At 39.3% G+C, this 15,640-nt stretch overlaps 2 protein-coding genes across 2 annotated transcripts in view; both read right to left on the reverse strand.

The window, feature by feature from the left end:
• LOC135075943 (uncharacterized) overlaps positions 1-15,640 on the reverse strand; it is a 57,700-nt gene that overhangs the window by 22,339 nt on the left and 19,721 nt on the right. The window contains exons 4-9 of the mRNA XM_063970391.1: positions 15,155-15,333; positions 12,263-12,402; positions 11,548-11,684; positions 7,148-7,281; positions 6,916-7,063; positions 896-1,036 (exon numbers count right to left, since the gene is read on the reverse strand). Of these exons, the coding sequence (XP_063826461.1) occupies positions 896-1,036; positions 6,916-7,063; positions 7,148-7,281; positions 11,548-11,684; positions 12,263-12,402; positions 15,155-15,333 (879 nt within the window). The remainder of the gene's footprint in view (positions 1-895; positions 1,037-6,915; positions 7,064-7,147; positions 7,282-11,547; positions 11,685-12,262; positions 12,403-15,154; positions 15,334-15,640) is intronic.
• On the reverse strand, positions 8,946-10,925 carry LOC135075922 (cilia- and flagella-associated protein 157). Its single transcript, XM_063970373.1, has one exon. The coding sequence runs from the start codon at positions 10,849-10,851 to the stop codon at positions 9,007-9,009; it is 1,845 nt and encodes a 614-aa protein (XP_063826443.1). The 5' UTR covers positions 10,852-10,925; the 3' UTR covers positions 8,946-9,006.

The following is a 15,640-nucleotide window of genomic DNA, read 5'->3' on the forward strand; positions in this document are numbered from 1 at the left end:
GACTTTAAAAACTTTATTATTTCATATCGTAATGTATTTAGTACTTACAAATTGTTACATTTATGAAGGACATCACGATGTCCTTGGCCGGCGATATGTTTGAGTAACTTAGTAGTTTCATACAACTGTACTAGATGGCGCTGTTCGTCTTTAGCACGCGATATTAAAGTTTTTTTTCCGATCAATATAGGTCTTGAGAAATATTTTGTACTTAAGTTTTGCAAGGTTGAATAAACACCTCATTTCGTATTCGTTCGTTTCATTTTTGGGAGGACCTCAAGTAGGCGGTTCAGGCCGCGTCGCGAGTTGTTGAGCACCTGCACACTTACTACATAGTTTCACAGGGCTTGCAGCCTTGGACTAATTATTATTACCAGTGGGTACCATTTTACGTAGGAAAAACCTACTATCTTTAGTACATTTTAACACAACCAAGATTGGGCAGTTCTGCTAATGTAAACACGTATCTAAAGCCCAGTCTGTGAGCACGTAGAATTTTGTCCAATGACCCCAAGTTACCCATCCTTATATATAGACTCAACGGGACTAAGCAGTGAACTCTAAAGACAAGGGCTGCCACAATAGATCAAACCTGGTCGAGTTGGCGCAAGTAAAGGCCCAAAAACCAATAATAAATAATAATACCCATCCTTATCGCTCGTGCGTAATTATATTGCTGTCGCGACTGTGCGACGGGCGCCCGCAGTAAGTGTGCGAGCGCGACAGCAACATAATTACGCGCGAGCGATAAGGATGGGTAACTTGGGGTCATTGGACAAAATTCTACGTGCTCACAGACCAGGCTATAGCTATCAAAGAGTTACGTTTGACGTGGTGATCCTCTGCTAAGTGCCGCAAATAAAGCCCTAAGCCCTGTGTATAAGCATCACATTACCATGGCGGAGCTGTCGGGCCCGTCCCACGAGGCGAGCAGCGGCGACGCGAGCGAGTCTCCGTCGCGCGCGCGCAGCGCCTGTCCCGCGCACGGCAGACGCACTGCTTCCATGCGCAGGCGCACCACTAGCCCTTCCTCGGCCTGTTAACAACAATAACAGTTTGAGAATTATTTATTTTATACCTAGCTTTTTCCCGCGGCTTCACCCGCAAGAAATTTCGTTTGTCACAGATCGTCATAAATTATAGCCTATGTTACTCTGGGTTATGAACAATAATACTGTAAAGTTTCCGTTTTTGTTGCGTGAAAGAGTAACAAACATCCAGACATCCAGACATCCAAACTTTCGCATTTATAATATTAGTAGGATACCTAGTAGGATAATATCTATCTTAGGTAATCCTACTAATATTACAAATGCGAAAGTTTGTATGGATGTCTGGATGTTAACATGTTTGTTACTCTTTCACGTACAAACTACTGAACGGATTTTGATTTAACTTTACAGTATTATTGTTTATTACCCAGAATAACATATAGGCTATTATATTTTACTAGCTTTCCGTCCGCAGCTTCGCGCGCGTGGATCCCTGAACCCTATGTTTTTCCAAAATAAAATTTAGCCCATGTTACTCGTGGATAATGTAGCTTTCGAATGGTGAAAGAATTTTTAAAAACGGTCCAGTAGTTTTTGAGCCGGATCATTACAACCAAACAAACAAACAAAGTTTTCCTCTTTATAATATTAGTGTAGATGACGGTCTGTGACAAACTAAATTTCACGCGGGTGAAGCCGTGGACAAAAGCTAGTTAGATTATAATAAACTTAGGTGTTAAGTTTTTCCTTCCCTTTGTTGTCCAGCGAAAGACGTCCACTTAAATCTCTATTTAAATTATTACAATGCGATGCTAGCCATGCACAGTTAAGTAATTAATTAATCGGTGTGTGTTAACAAGACAAACAGAGGAGATCAATCACTCAGGAAGTGTTCTACATAATATCTACTGAAATTATAAAGGTAAAATTAACTGCTGACTCCGTAAAATATGACTTTATCGTTGAACCAATTTTAATAATGCTCTAACAGAAGTTACTCGATACAATTACTCTACGCAGACGAAGTAGCAAGCACCAGCTAGTATAATACAAATATCAAGAACATTGTGCAAACATTCCCAATGGATACAAAACCGAATCGGAGGAAACTTTTAATTGAAATGTAAGTGAAAACAATCGGGCCCGGACAACGGCGCGGATGTGTTCTGAACGTCGGAGCACGCTCATAACTTGTTCGTTCGAATACTCGTCTTGACAACGACTTGGAACGGTCGCAAACATGTTGCGAGTTTCCATGTTAACGGTTGTTCCCCGTTCAACTGTTCCCGAATTTGTTTTCGAAGTCTGCTACAGTTTTCACAGGCTAATTTTCTGTCTCCAGCGAACTGTAATGACACCAATCTGTACTCGTGTTTGGAGGAAATCTTTGGAGTTAGATACTGCTCCGATTCAGAAAATATTTACCGAAGGAATTCCCAAATGGTACACTTTATTTAGGTCAGAAATAATGGCATTAGATACTTACCTAATGATGCGGTGAATATTACATTGATATTTCAGTCTTTAACAAATGAAAAAAAAGGCTTTCGTCTGCAATTTCAGGCGCCTAATGTGTATTGAATACAGACTGACACAATAGCTTATCATAAAATGCCGCAGATGAGACAGACCGGCTCTTACGATGGTAATCGAACAATAAACCGCATGGGAATATACTTCGTTTAAGGGAGACGTAAACCCACGCTGGTACTGGTCTAACCAAAAGTCTACAAAGTGCTTTAGCCAAGTAATCCGATCTCTTTCGAAACTCGATAGAACACAAAACTCAAACAAAAACCAAAGATTGTTCAGTTGAATCCGAAAATCTTCACAACCAATTTGGTTGTTTGTTAACACGTAATGATTTCTTAGAAATACCCAACTTTCTAGACTTTTTCAATTAATTATTAAAGTGGCTATTAAAACTTTTATTAGGTGAATAGAACCAATAAACTTTTTAAACATTAGGTGCTGAATGATTGATTCCTTGTGAATAAGTAAGCACCCTTTGAGTTATCGTACTTTCATTCAACATTTCGCGGTTTCGTTTTGTTTACGGGAACTTTTCACGCTGAACAATACGAAAAAGTATTTGCAACTTTACACAAAGAACCTCATGATAATTGTGTGGGGTTTATTAAAAGTTTGACGACGTCCTGGATCCCTAAAGTTTGGGAAGGCTGACCAGTGTGGTGTCCTTTTACCCGAAGGCTAAATGAAGGCTAACAAATGCCAATGTATTTTATAAGCTAAATAATGAGGTTTCGTAGAAATGGAATTTTCATGCCGAATGCTAATAACTTATGGCCATTGAATTAAATTTTATATACTTTGATGCCAATTAAGTATTTGTATATTTTCCAAATTCTTCTCAAAGCAAGCTTCACTTTGAATCTTTTTCAGAAAATGATATTTTTGTGCAAATATTGTAAGTTTAGGCACCAGTGTCTAGTGCGGTGCGTTGCCCCAAGCAATGCTCCGCTTAACCGAGTTAGCCAGGAGTGGCTTTGCGAGCCATTTGAGACCTTGTCGTAACAAATTCCATTTCTGGAGGAGGGCATGCACGCTTGAACTGGCTAACTCACTTGTATATGGTATTAGTAATAGAAGTCTAGTTGCATAAATAAACTAAAATTTTATAAAGATTTATGAATGTTTTATTTTATTGCACGTTGAAAATCCTAAGAGCTTTTCTCTTGATCTCTTGACTTGCTTTTGTCTTTTATGAGGCCATAACTGGAAGCTCTATTTGAGCTAACTGCGAGAAAGCTAGAACCCCGTCCCGTTGAAAAAACAATCTTATTTTCATGACTGAAAAGAAAATATCGAAGGAATGTGCCGGCGTTTCTGACGTCAAAATGTTAAATAGGTAACTCGAACCATTTTTAGTCGAAGCACATTAGACTGGATCTAGGTAATAACTTTCATTACACTAATCCAATGTTAATTCAAAAATGTTAGCCAAGCCTCCATCACATTTTCATTTGCAATCTGAGCCGCGCGCCGCCCGGGGCAGCGGCTTACATCGTTGACGTTCGCCGGCTTTTGACGCACTTTTAACTAATTCTGTGTGCCTACCATGAGTTTACGTTAGGTGAGCTCGCTAGCGAATACGTCAAAAAATTCTATGAAGATTTTATTTCTTGAAAGTAGCCACTAGGGGCGCTGCACAATATGTCATACATTTAAATGTCATTTTTTTACGCAGTCGCTAGCGAGCACACCTAACGTAATCTCATGGTAGGCACACTGGGCGCAAAATGCGCTCGTTTACTGAGGCAAGTTTACTAGCATGGTCACTGAGCATTATGTTAGTCGTTTCATTGTCTGAAATTCAAAGCCCGATTATAGCAAAAAATTGCGCCAGTACTTAGTAGAGTTTGGATTGCCCAAGTATTTTGCAAAGATTGCTTTTAAATAAAATGCGAGAAAAGCCGCGAGTTGATCATAGATGATAAAAATCGATTCAATAGTCTATTGACTATTGAGCTATTGAGCTGTCTCGATCTCAAGTTTAAGTCAATTTGCAATCTAAGATCTCTATCAAGTACCTACATAAAGAGGGCGTGAACAGTTTGGTTTGTTTGCAATGACTAATAGTGGAAAAGTCATCGTCCCTAAATAAATGTTCCCTATTTATACCTACATTTCCCAGAAATATTTCCTTGTAATGTCCCTAACGTTTTTGCTATTTATAGCAGAAGACTGTCTCAAGTCAACACACTCTCTATCGCCACATAATAATATTACACGTCTATTTGGTTGTTTAGTTAACATATTTAGGGTTGTCAGCCGTAGTACTGAACAACCATATTAACTTCGCAAACTCGTAACTCGTAAACAACTACGTGACAAGTTACCGGCGCTCGCGACTAAACGGGGCTGCATTGAATTTGTATCGCCATCAAGTCATTAAAACTTGCCGATTTCATCGGGCTCGAAATTGTTCGATCGACCCCACTTAATAACTACGTAATTCCGGCAAACGTTGTTATTTTACGGAGAAACTTTCGGTTCATAGTTCACAAATCAAGTTTCGATAATTTGATGTAACTCCTAGATTGAACCAGAGTTTAATTAAAAATGGCATAAAACATTTACAGGAGAATATTTACCTAATATTACTTGGCAACGTTGCATCGGTTAGGTAGGTATAGAATATCCTACATATTTACAGAAGTTTATAATTTATCAGTTACTGGAATGACTACAGACTTCTTCTTAAAACTGAAAACAATAAGCTACTCGTAACTTTTGGAAATTGAAATATCGCTATCTAGTTTCAATTTGGACTATAGTTAAATATTAATCATGAAAAGCTTTTTCGTTTAATTACTTGTGATGGAAATTCTTGTTACCGATGAGACTATAAATATTTACGTCCGCAGTAGAGTAGTTTCAGGAATTCATTACGTTTTCTTTGTCAGTTTCCTTGAATTATTTCTTATTGTAAGTGAAATTGCTATTGCTTTACTAAAACTGCCCACAGTAGACTTTCGTAAATTAGATTCATTAGTCGTTTTTGTTAGAAATGAAAGACTTTTTTTCAGTTGTTTTACTTTTTGTTAAGATTGTTACTGTTTTTACAGCGTCAGCTTTCGTTTCAAGATTTTCCTGTTCAATAAGTTTACGAAATCCAGACATAAAGAATAATCAAGAACGTTGTAAAAATAATTATTGACACTTACATGACTGTGTCTAATGTAAAAAATAAACCCATTTCATTGGACGGTTCAAAACATTTATAGGAACAAAGCATTTGTCGTTTATGCAAGTAAAGATAGAAGTGATCGTAGCGAAGCATACATCAATTTCAACTTCCAATGTATCAAAATGTTCTATGTTCTGCACCGCCTGGAGCGCCGAGTTCAGCACAAATAGTTTGTTATCGATGGTGCAATTTGTAGGTTTTGTGATATGAAGACTAGTTAGACCTTTTGCGAAACATAATTTGTTGTTAATTTTTACGTTTAATTTAATTACCGCACAATCAACATACCTAATAGTTTTTGTCCTTACATTATAAAGGTCTGCTACAAATATAGTAGAGGAGTTTACGATAAAAAAAATTACAGGCTTAAAGTTTATTGCTTACACCAATCTCTCGAGCCATGGGCTGTATTTGTTAGGTATCATGTCGAACTCTGATTGAATTCATGCAGATGTTACGAGCATTTATAGTGGATAAATGAATTTTAATTAGAATAAATACCAAGACTTTAATTTTTGACAAGTTGTTTGGTGAGTTGGATTTCCTCGCGGAGATCAAATTTTAACACAGTATATTCGCGTATTGACTGTAAATACAGAATAGACAGTATTTTAAAATTACAATTAGATCGATGCGATTGTTGCTACGCAATGCGTTATCAGTTCATCCATCATGAAGTGGTCGTTATCTACGAAAGCTCGCAAACGGCGCACACGACCTATCTACTAACTAAAGTGTTTGCAAATGTACAGAACGTAATGTTCCTGTGGTTTTGTATCCTCATATTGATTCTCTTGGTACCCTATGACTTACCCCCCCCCCATCAGCCAAAATGAGCCGGCGCATGCCAAGCCCATTAACAGTGACATCACGGATCTAAAAGTAGTAACACCCATCTGGAACGGTACTTGAAGCTCTCGCGCCAGGTGCAACACGCAGCCGCAGCGACACTTGGCGCCCACCTCCGCCACCACGGCTAAGCTGTCCCGGGCCAGGCGGCGCTGTGACGTCACGCGGCGCCCTGGTGTCCTACCTGCATGAGCCAGAAGGAGCGGCCAGAGCAAGCGCGCGCCGAGCCCGCCAAAAGGCGCGCTGCGGGCGCCAGGTGCAACACGCAGCCGCAGCGACACTTGGCGCCCACTTCAGCCACCACGGCTAAGCTGTCCCGGGCCAGGCGGCGCTGTGACGTCACGCGGCGCCCTGGAGTCCTACCTGCATGAGCCAGAAGGAGCGGCCGGGGCAGGCGCGCGCCGAGCCCGCCAGTAGGCGCGCGGCGGGCGCCAGGTGCAACACGCAGCCGCAGCGGCACTTGGCGCCAACTTCAGCCACCACAGCCGAGCTGTCCCCAGGCCAGGCGGCGCTGTGACGTCACACGTTACCCTGGTGTCCTACCTGCATGAGCCAGAAGGAGCGGCCAGAGCAAGCGCGCGCCGAGCCCGCCAACAGGCGCGCGGCGGGCGCCAGGTGCAACACGCAGCCGCAGCGGCACTTGGCGCCCACTTCAGCCACCACAGCTGAGCTGTCCCCGGGCCAGGGCGGCGCTGTGCACTCGCACGCTTCTAGCTGGACCGCTTCGCCCTGATAGGAGAAGTTTTTGTGGTATTAATTCTTAGCAGGAGACTCTCTAAACTACAAACATTGCGATGTATCTCGACAGATAGAATCCATTTATTTCAGTCTGTTATTATGATAATAATGACGAGTGCTTTTAACAACCTAAGGGTCTATAACAATGGCACTTATTCCGTATACAAAATTGGTGAGTTTCAAGCTATAGATAGCTTTAAGGGGATGTGTAACATATCGTCAGTTGTAGGTTCACTTGGGGTAACTGACAAAATACAGTTTTTCAGTAGAGCCGTTTAAAGTTTTTTTTTCGTCTTAAATCGGACATAACTTTTTTCCTATTTAACCTTTTTTGGATCTGTTTTTACAGAAATGCTAAGAATTCTACGCGGTTTTAGATTAAATAAAAAGAATAATCTAATATGTCTTAGTTAAGGAAATAAATTGCAGTTACACCAATGTATTTTTGTACTTTTGACAGTTACACTAATTTTACACCAAACTTTTGGAAAAAACATAGGTCAAATTGGTGTAAGTACTGCCCAAAGTTAATAATTTGATGTATTTGCTGGGTTTTGTTTACTTAGTTGCTGTATAATTTATGTAAAAGTATTAAAAAATAAGAGAATTCATGAAAAAAATAACATTTTGTCGTTTTCTTTATTTTTTTTAAAATTTTATTAGAAGTAACTTTTATTTTACTCATTAAAAAATGTTAAAAAAGCCACGAAAATCAAGAAAATATGTGTATTTAATTTTTTTAAGACAGAAATATTGAAATAACTAAAGTATTACTGTGAAACCAAGTAAGTTGAATATTTTTTTAAGCTTTGACTTACCAATACCGTATTTAGCTCTACGGGGCAACTTAAACTGAAAACAAAATGGAATTAATTTTCCACCGCTTTATAGCAATGTTGAATTAAGGTCATGAGTACTACAACTGTAAAAGTAACAGAGTAACAACAGGTTAATGTTAGCAACGCGCAGTGACGCCTAGTTGGATGGATAGTTTGCTTAATTTCAATATTTTTTTTTGTTGAGCTAACTTTAACTTCTTTAACTGATACTGCTGGTATAATAATAATGTAATATGCCTTAAAACTTTCTAAATTACTATTTTATTTCATGTTATAAACCTTAGCAAATCAGTGTAATTGCAAAGTTTTGTAGCAAAATTTTTACATTATTACAGATACACCAATTCAACCTGGTAAAATTATTACAATGTCAGTTACACCAAAATTGTGAAGGAAATCTGAAAAGTTTACACCTGAAAATGTCCGTGTAATTGTAATTTTTTTAAATCTAGAATTTTTTTACGTATACCATTCGAAAGAGCAGAAAAAACTAAGAAAAACTGTATATTTAACTCAAAAACCGTATTTTGTCAGTTACCCCAAGTGAACCTGCAACTGACGATATGTATATATTGTGGAATATGTAAAGTGTTTATCGATCGATGTATTCAGGGGTATTTTTATGTTTTTATAGATTGAAACCCATTTAATGGTTGTTTACGTGACATTGGCGAAATCATGGTTCTCAATACCAAGACGACGCCATAATAAAAGAAGAAGATTATTTTAAAGAAAGCATTATGATAATAATATTAAATAGAAACCATTTTGTAAAAAATACAATATTTATTTAAGTACAATGACATACATAAGAATATTACAATATTAGAAAAATACGATACTTTTTGTATAAGAGCTCTAAAATTACTCAAATAAACTAATCACCGCCCTCTTCTTTAGGCTCCTCAGCAGGTGCTTCTGCTTCTTTCTTCTCCTCTCCTTCGACAGGCGGCTCTCCTTCTGGCTTCTCCTCGCCTTCCACGTGTTCCCCTTCCACTTTCTCTCCATCCTCGCCTTCCACTGGCTCCTCGCCTTCTATTATGACGACGGACTTGGACATCCGCTGCTCGCTGAACTTAGCCTGAGACTGCAGCGCCATTTGTGAATACGCCAAGTCTTTCATTATTGACCTCTGAATCTCGAGCTTGCTCTGCGCTAGTTTCTTTTCCATGTCATCCGTTGCTTCTTCTTCCTCTGGTTCTGCTGCGCTCTCACTCTCACTGGACTTAGTTGAAGTCACAAACGATGGCAAACTGTCTTTGGCCGTAAGATCTGGCTGAGAAGTGGGCGGGACTAGCTTCAAGCTTGGTATTGTCTTTATGCTGCCGAGTGAAGAAGACGTTACAGAAATAGATGATGTGCTACGTTTCTCAGCTTTGATAGACTCTCGAGATCCGTGAGATAAAGCAGCAGAAACGGCCGATTTCTTTGGCACAGGTTTTGGTATAAAACCAAGGTCTCCTTCCTCGTAGACTTTTCCAAGGGATGCCAGAGTCTCGATAGATTCTGTGCGTTGAACTTCACGATACTGTGTTATTATATCAAGCAAGCGTGACAAAAGAATTTGTCTGTCCATTATCTCTCTGGTTGGATCGGTTGTAGCCCATTGGTCCAGCTTCAAGGCGGCTTGTATAGCTATACCCGCTTCTTTCAATATCTTCTTCAACTTGATACACTCATTAGCTATCTTAGAGGATTCAACCACAGATTTGTTCTGTTCGCATAACTTAGCATGAAGATTTTGTTCTAAAATACGAACTTGTAATGAAAGGTTATCGTTTTCTTTTGTGAGACGTTGTATTTTTGCTTGGAGTGTTTCCAAATCATAGTTCCGTTTTTCAAACTGTGCTCGTTCTTTTTTAATTTCCTGAAATGCTGTTGTTAATTGGTCGATGACCTTTAGTTGAACAACATTCTTATTTATAGCTTTATCTCTCTCTTCTTCAGCTAGTTCCATAGCAATACGAGCGGCCCTTTCGTTTTCTTTGTATCTCTCATTTTGTTCGGCTAACTTTGCTTGTGTTGACAAAATGCTATCTAACTCATTATTAATCGCAATATTTTCTCTAATAACCCTGTGTGTTGATGCTGCTATTCTCAACTCAGTAGCATCTTGAAAGTCTTGAGCAAGTTGCAACAGGTGTCCTTCCATTTCTTTTTTCAGTTTATCTTTACCGATCACAAACTTTTTCTCTGCATCGTAAATTATCCTTTTGTATTTCATTTCTTGATCTTTAAAATCTTGTTCTTGCTTCTCGAATTTCCTCATCAAGTCATCTCTTATAGCTCTAAACTCTTCTAAAGTGTTAAGTTTTCCGGCTAACAACTTATTTTCAGATGTAAGTTGGTCTTTCATGATGGTGAAATTTCTTTCCAGCTCATTGACTGTTTCTTTGAACTGAGCTGTCTCTATTTCCCGTGTCTCTTCAAGACCTTTCACTTTATCCTTGAGCTCATTGTTCTCCTCATTCTTAACATTTAGTGTTTTCTTCAAGTAGGCAATAATGTCGGCTCTGTCCTCGTCCAGTTTATCATATGCCTTTTGTAGTTCTTCATTTCGCTGCTCGTATTCGTCTACAGCTAATCGAAGCCGAGCAATTTTTCGATTACATTCCGCTACCTGGAGTTCCAAAAATGTCCTCTCAACTTCTGTGAATGTTCCGCCGCCACCGCCTTTTTGTGCTCCTTCCTCTTCTTTCTTCTTATCTTTCTTTGGTGCCATTTTAAATTGTTTTTCGACTTATTTGTAAGTGTTTTAAAAATAAGCGATTACGTGAAACTTGTATTGTTGTGACAGCTGGCGCAAATTTCGCATTGACAAAACAAAGGTTGCTAGGCAATGTTTCTAAGCAACACCCACAAACAACAACAATGAAAGTGTTTATCACTCTTGACAAGTGCAATATACGACCTTCGACATAATACAACTTCCTTTATTTTCATATTAATGTAGGTCGCTCAACGAAAGTTGAGGCATACATACTCACACACACAGATTTAATATTTTAATACAGAGCACAAAACATTAAACATTTAAGTTAATATCGAATAAACTAGCTACCTCGCAGAAAGCATGAATTGTCAGTCCAAATCAATGTCCAAATACGCAAGACTGATCGGGCATATAGTACTCAGAAGAAACAAAAAATTAACATTTTAATCTCAAAAAGAAAGAAATTCATACGAAGTTTGTATGATCGGCAATAACTTGCTTAGATATGAGTAGTTAGTGACAACTGAGGCCGTCGTAACTCACTCATTACAACAATCACGCGCGCAGTACTTGTCGGGCTCTTAGCTGTATCTTGCAACATTATAACCAGCCACAGTTTATAATTTATTAACACCTGTAAGTAGGGCTTGAATTAGGCAGCACCTCAGGCCTACGGGGATCAATATTAAGTATTTTAGTACTCACGTCGCACTGCTTAGCGCCGTATGCTGGCGGCGGCGAGTCGCAGAAGCGGTGGCGGCTGCGCGTGCGCGTCGAGCAGTGCGTGGGCGCGGGACACGGCGACCACGCCGACCACTCGCTCCAGCCGCCCGCGCCGCCCTCTGGAATAACCAGATTGGTCAACATCTATGCTGGATTATTTGTATGTTTGTTTCAGCCAGAGTACGTCTACTGCATAGGTTCGTTCGTTCGTTTCAGCCACTGCTGGACAAAGGCCTCCCGATTTCCACAAACACCGGTCCTGCGCCGCTCGTATCCAGGCACCACCCGCGATCCTCATCAGATCGTCGGTCCACCTAGTCGGAGGCCTGCCTGCATAGGTATCACCAAAGAACTATCTAGGCACATTGTCAAAGGTTAGTTAGATGATTCCTGTTTATGAATCGTCAAACCTTTAAGAGATTGTATCATTTTTGATGGAGAGCCATAATGTATTATAATGGGAAGAAATAAGAAATAAGATACAGGTGCACCAGATAAAGAATAAGTTACTGCAATCCGAATGCCTGCCATAATAGATCCTCACTCAGTAAAAGTAAAACTTGTAAATAATTATTGGGCTGATGAAAAGACTATCTTGGATCTTGGCTTTAATATCCATCAAAGGCAGATAATAGTTACAAGTCTTTTAAGTCAAAAAGACTGTCAAATGACCAGTAAAACTAGCAGTTAAGCTTACCTGATAGAGGCGAAGTGGGCAGGCAGTCCATTCTGACGTCAGTCACGGCGCCGGTCACAGCCTGCGACACGTACACGAAGCAGTACTCGGGGTAGCGCTCCGTGAACAGTCTGCAGTCGAAGGAGGCTGTGTGCTGCCCTCTGTCAACAAATACAATGTTTTAGTTTCTAAAAACGGATGCAACGGAGCTGGGCCCATTTTCCACCAAAATGGAGGGGAGGCGAGATGTGATATATTTTTTTGTTTTAACTATTTTAGTTATGTATCAAATGAAAATTGGGTTTATTATTATGAGTTTGCCTATTTACCTGGTAAACAAGAGTACAAAATTACCTCCGATAAACATAGCTTCTATTTCATATTGAAAATTATTTTTGACAGAAGTGACTTAGTTCCTCCTTAACATATTTTGTCTCAAAGTGGGTAGGATAGGTAAGGTACTTCTATATTTGTATCTAATTTAGCAATGTAGATAATATCATCTGCTCGTTAGATTATTATCTGACAGGCAATGTGTACAATTTAAACGATACAAGTACGTACAATAAATAATAAATTAATGTGTCATACCGAACAGAACATCAGGTTATTAATAAAACTCAATCGACAATTATTAACAACGGTAACATTGAACATTTCATTAAATCTGCAATTATAATCAGAACAAATACTCATTATGTTAATGGCCGTATCTGCCGGGTTGTTAATTACATAAACAATGAGCTAATGTAAAGTGTAACGATACGCATACCGGCTTCGAAACCAAATGAATTAACAAATTAGTGAGCTGTACTTATGAACAGGATGTTTATTTGATCAAATTTACCATTTCAAATATTATTATTATTTTAGGTGGTATTCAAAAAACATTGTAATCAAATTATTTACTGTCTAGTCACTGCGTGATCGAATCAGAAATGAGGAGATCCGTAGGAGAACCAGAGTGACTGACATAGCCCGCAGAATCGCTAAAATCAAGTGGCAGTGTTCTTGATTCAATCAGTTCTTGAGTGACGACCACGAGCCGGAAGACCTAGCGTGGGCAGGCCTCCCACTAGGTGGACCGACGATCTGGTGAGGGTCGCTGGAGGTGCCTGGATGCGAGCGGCGCAGGACCGGTCTTAGTGGAAATCCTTGGGGGAGGCCTTTGTCCAGCAGTGGACAAAGTTCGTTTCAGTCTTTCGGCTGAAACAAACGAACGATAAGACGCCTATGAGTTTAAAGTTTCATAGTTGCTGATGGGTTTCAATTCAACATAACTGTAGTTAACAGTGTAGAGCAGTTCCTACACTATCGTGTATCAAGTCTAGCTATTAGTTACTTAGTTACATTCATGTATGAGTGGTTGCACATCAAGCAAACGTTCAATGTACACATTGACATAGTCTTGTAATGTTGTTATACCATCCGTGTCTTATTTTGAAAGCCAATGTAAAGCTAAATAGTAAAATAGTCCATTGATTGCACCACGGAATCGCGATGGATGTCAATTAAGTGGCAATGTGCAGATACCCGCGGTCGATTCCCGACCGAGCCAAATTAGCGGCCGCGTTTGATCGGCCTGATTGTCTGCGGTCGGAGTTGTACAGGTAAATACGGCAATCTATTAGATCAGACTATATCCGGGGTAGTGATTAATCACAATCATAAATCCGTATTGGCTTGGTGTTTGAACGTAAATAGACATGAAATACATTGCAAACCAAACAGTTTTATATTTTCTAAATGGTAGAGGTAAACAGATTCTATCCTTGCGCTTAATATTTTTAAACTACGTAAATTATTTGAAATTTTCATACATAGATAGAGACGATAGAGTGCTGTAGGTAAAGGTTTTGCCGTTTAAATGGTACATTGCACTGACTACGAAACCTGGGCTGGTCGCTAAATTTTACATTTTACACAAATTTAATATAGAAAATAGATTGTAGAGCGTATTCAGAACAATAAAATTAATTACAAGCCTCTAAAATTACTAATGGAAGCTTTTAATGGACATACATTTTATTTGTAAAATGAAACACGTTTACTACTGAATGAACAATTTATAATCCCTGTATTTACTTTAACAATGTGTGCGCAGCGGGGCCGTCAATACCCTTGAGCGCTAGGGGTCCAAGTTCAATTTCCGGTTAGGTCAAATTAGGAAACTAACTTTTCTAAATTGAGTTTGGCTATGTCTGGGCCGTAAGGTCAAAAGTGCCCTCTGTAGTAAATTTACCTACCTACTATATAATTAAACACAATCGTTTTGGACAACGAATTTACCCACAGAGTTATTTGCTTTTTTTTTTTTTTAAATCTTTATTGCACACATAAAAATACAGTGGTACAACAGGCGAGCTTAATGCCATGTGGCATTCTCTTCCAGCTAACCAGAAAATTAAACAAATGATGCTTTGATTGCTACATACATATAGTATGAATTAAAATTAGCATGTCTAAGGCTGCGTTGCATTATCTTACTTTAACTTTAACAAACGTTAGAAATCAGTCAAACTCGATCCAAAAAACACCGGTTATAGTTACGATTAAAGTAAGGTTTTTGATGTAGTATGACGTACATAAAGGCTAATAGGGAAATTACTGCACAAAAAAGCAAGAAAATTTGATACACATTTCGTTATTAACGAGTAAAAACCTCGGGAGTACCGAATACAAAATTTTTCAGGAAAGACAAAAAACCGTCTCCTGAATATTTTTACGAGGATTTAATTGAACGCGATAGCACTACAATCATCCCATTTGAATATAGGTACACTCGAAATGTCCATTGAGAGGTTTTCTCACTATACAATAAAAAGTGATTTTGTTAAAAATTAGACTTACGAGGTATTTATTCGTTAACGACGATTTACATTTAAGACTTAATTTTTCAATTTATGTTGTTACCTCTTCACCCTCTGCTCGGCGACGTATCTTAGCCGCTCGCCGTCCCTCCCGAAAACCCTGATCCTGTCAGCGCCCTCTAGCACACACTCAGGATACTGGAACAGCACTCGTTGGCCGTCAGTGCACGGCAGGACCGACCCTCCGTGGACGTTCAGGACGAATTGCTCCGACCAGTCCGCCTGCGAACAAGAGGAAAATTAAGAAAGAAAGATACATTTATTACAATGGACATCACACAAATACAGGCAATTACATAGACATGACAGTGGCACATAATAATGGAAGAAGAAAAAAATAAAAACAAGAGTAAACTGAGCAGTGCCACCCATTCACTAACAAGATGCCCAATGCAATGGGACCCCACTCAGCATATATGCCGTGGCCCACGGTGACGAAGGCCACGGCGCTGGTTTTCAGTGTGCCCCATGCCGAGTGAGGGTCACGGACCATTGGTAAAATAAATAAAATAGTAAGCTGCTAATTAAG

Source organism: Ostrinia nubilalis, chromosome 11 (assembly GCF_963855985.1).
Source record: "Ostrinia nubilalis chromosome 11, ilOstNubi1.1, whole genome shotgun sequence".
In the NCBI taxonomy this organism is placed as follows: domain Eukaryota; kingdom Metazoa; phylum Arthropoda; class Insecta; order Lepidoptera; family Crambidae; genus Ostrinia; species Ostrinia nubilalis.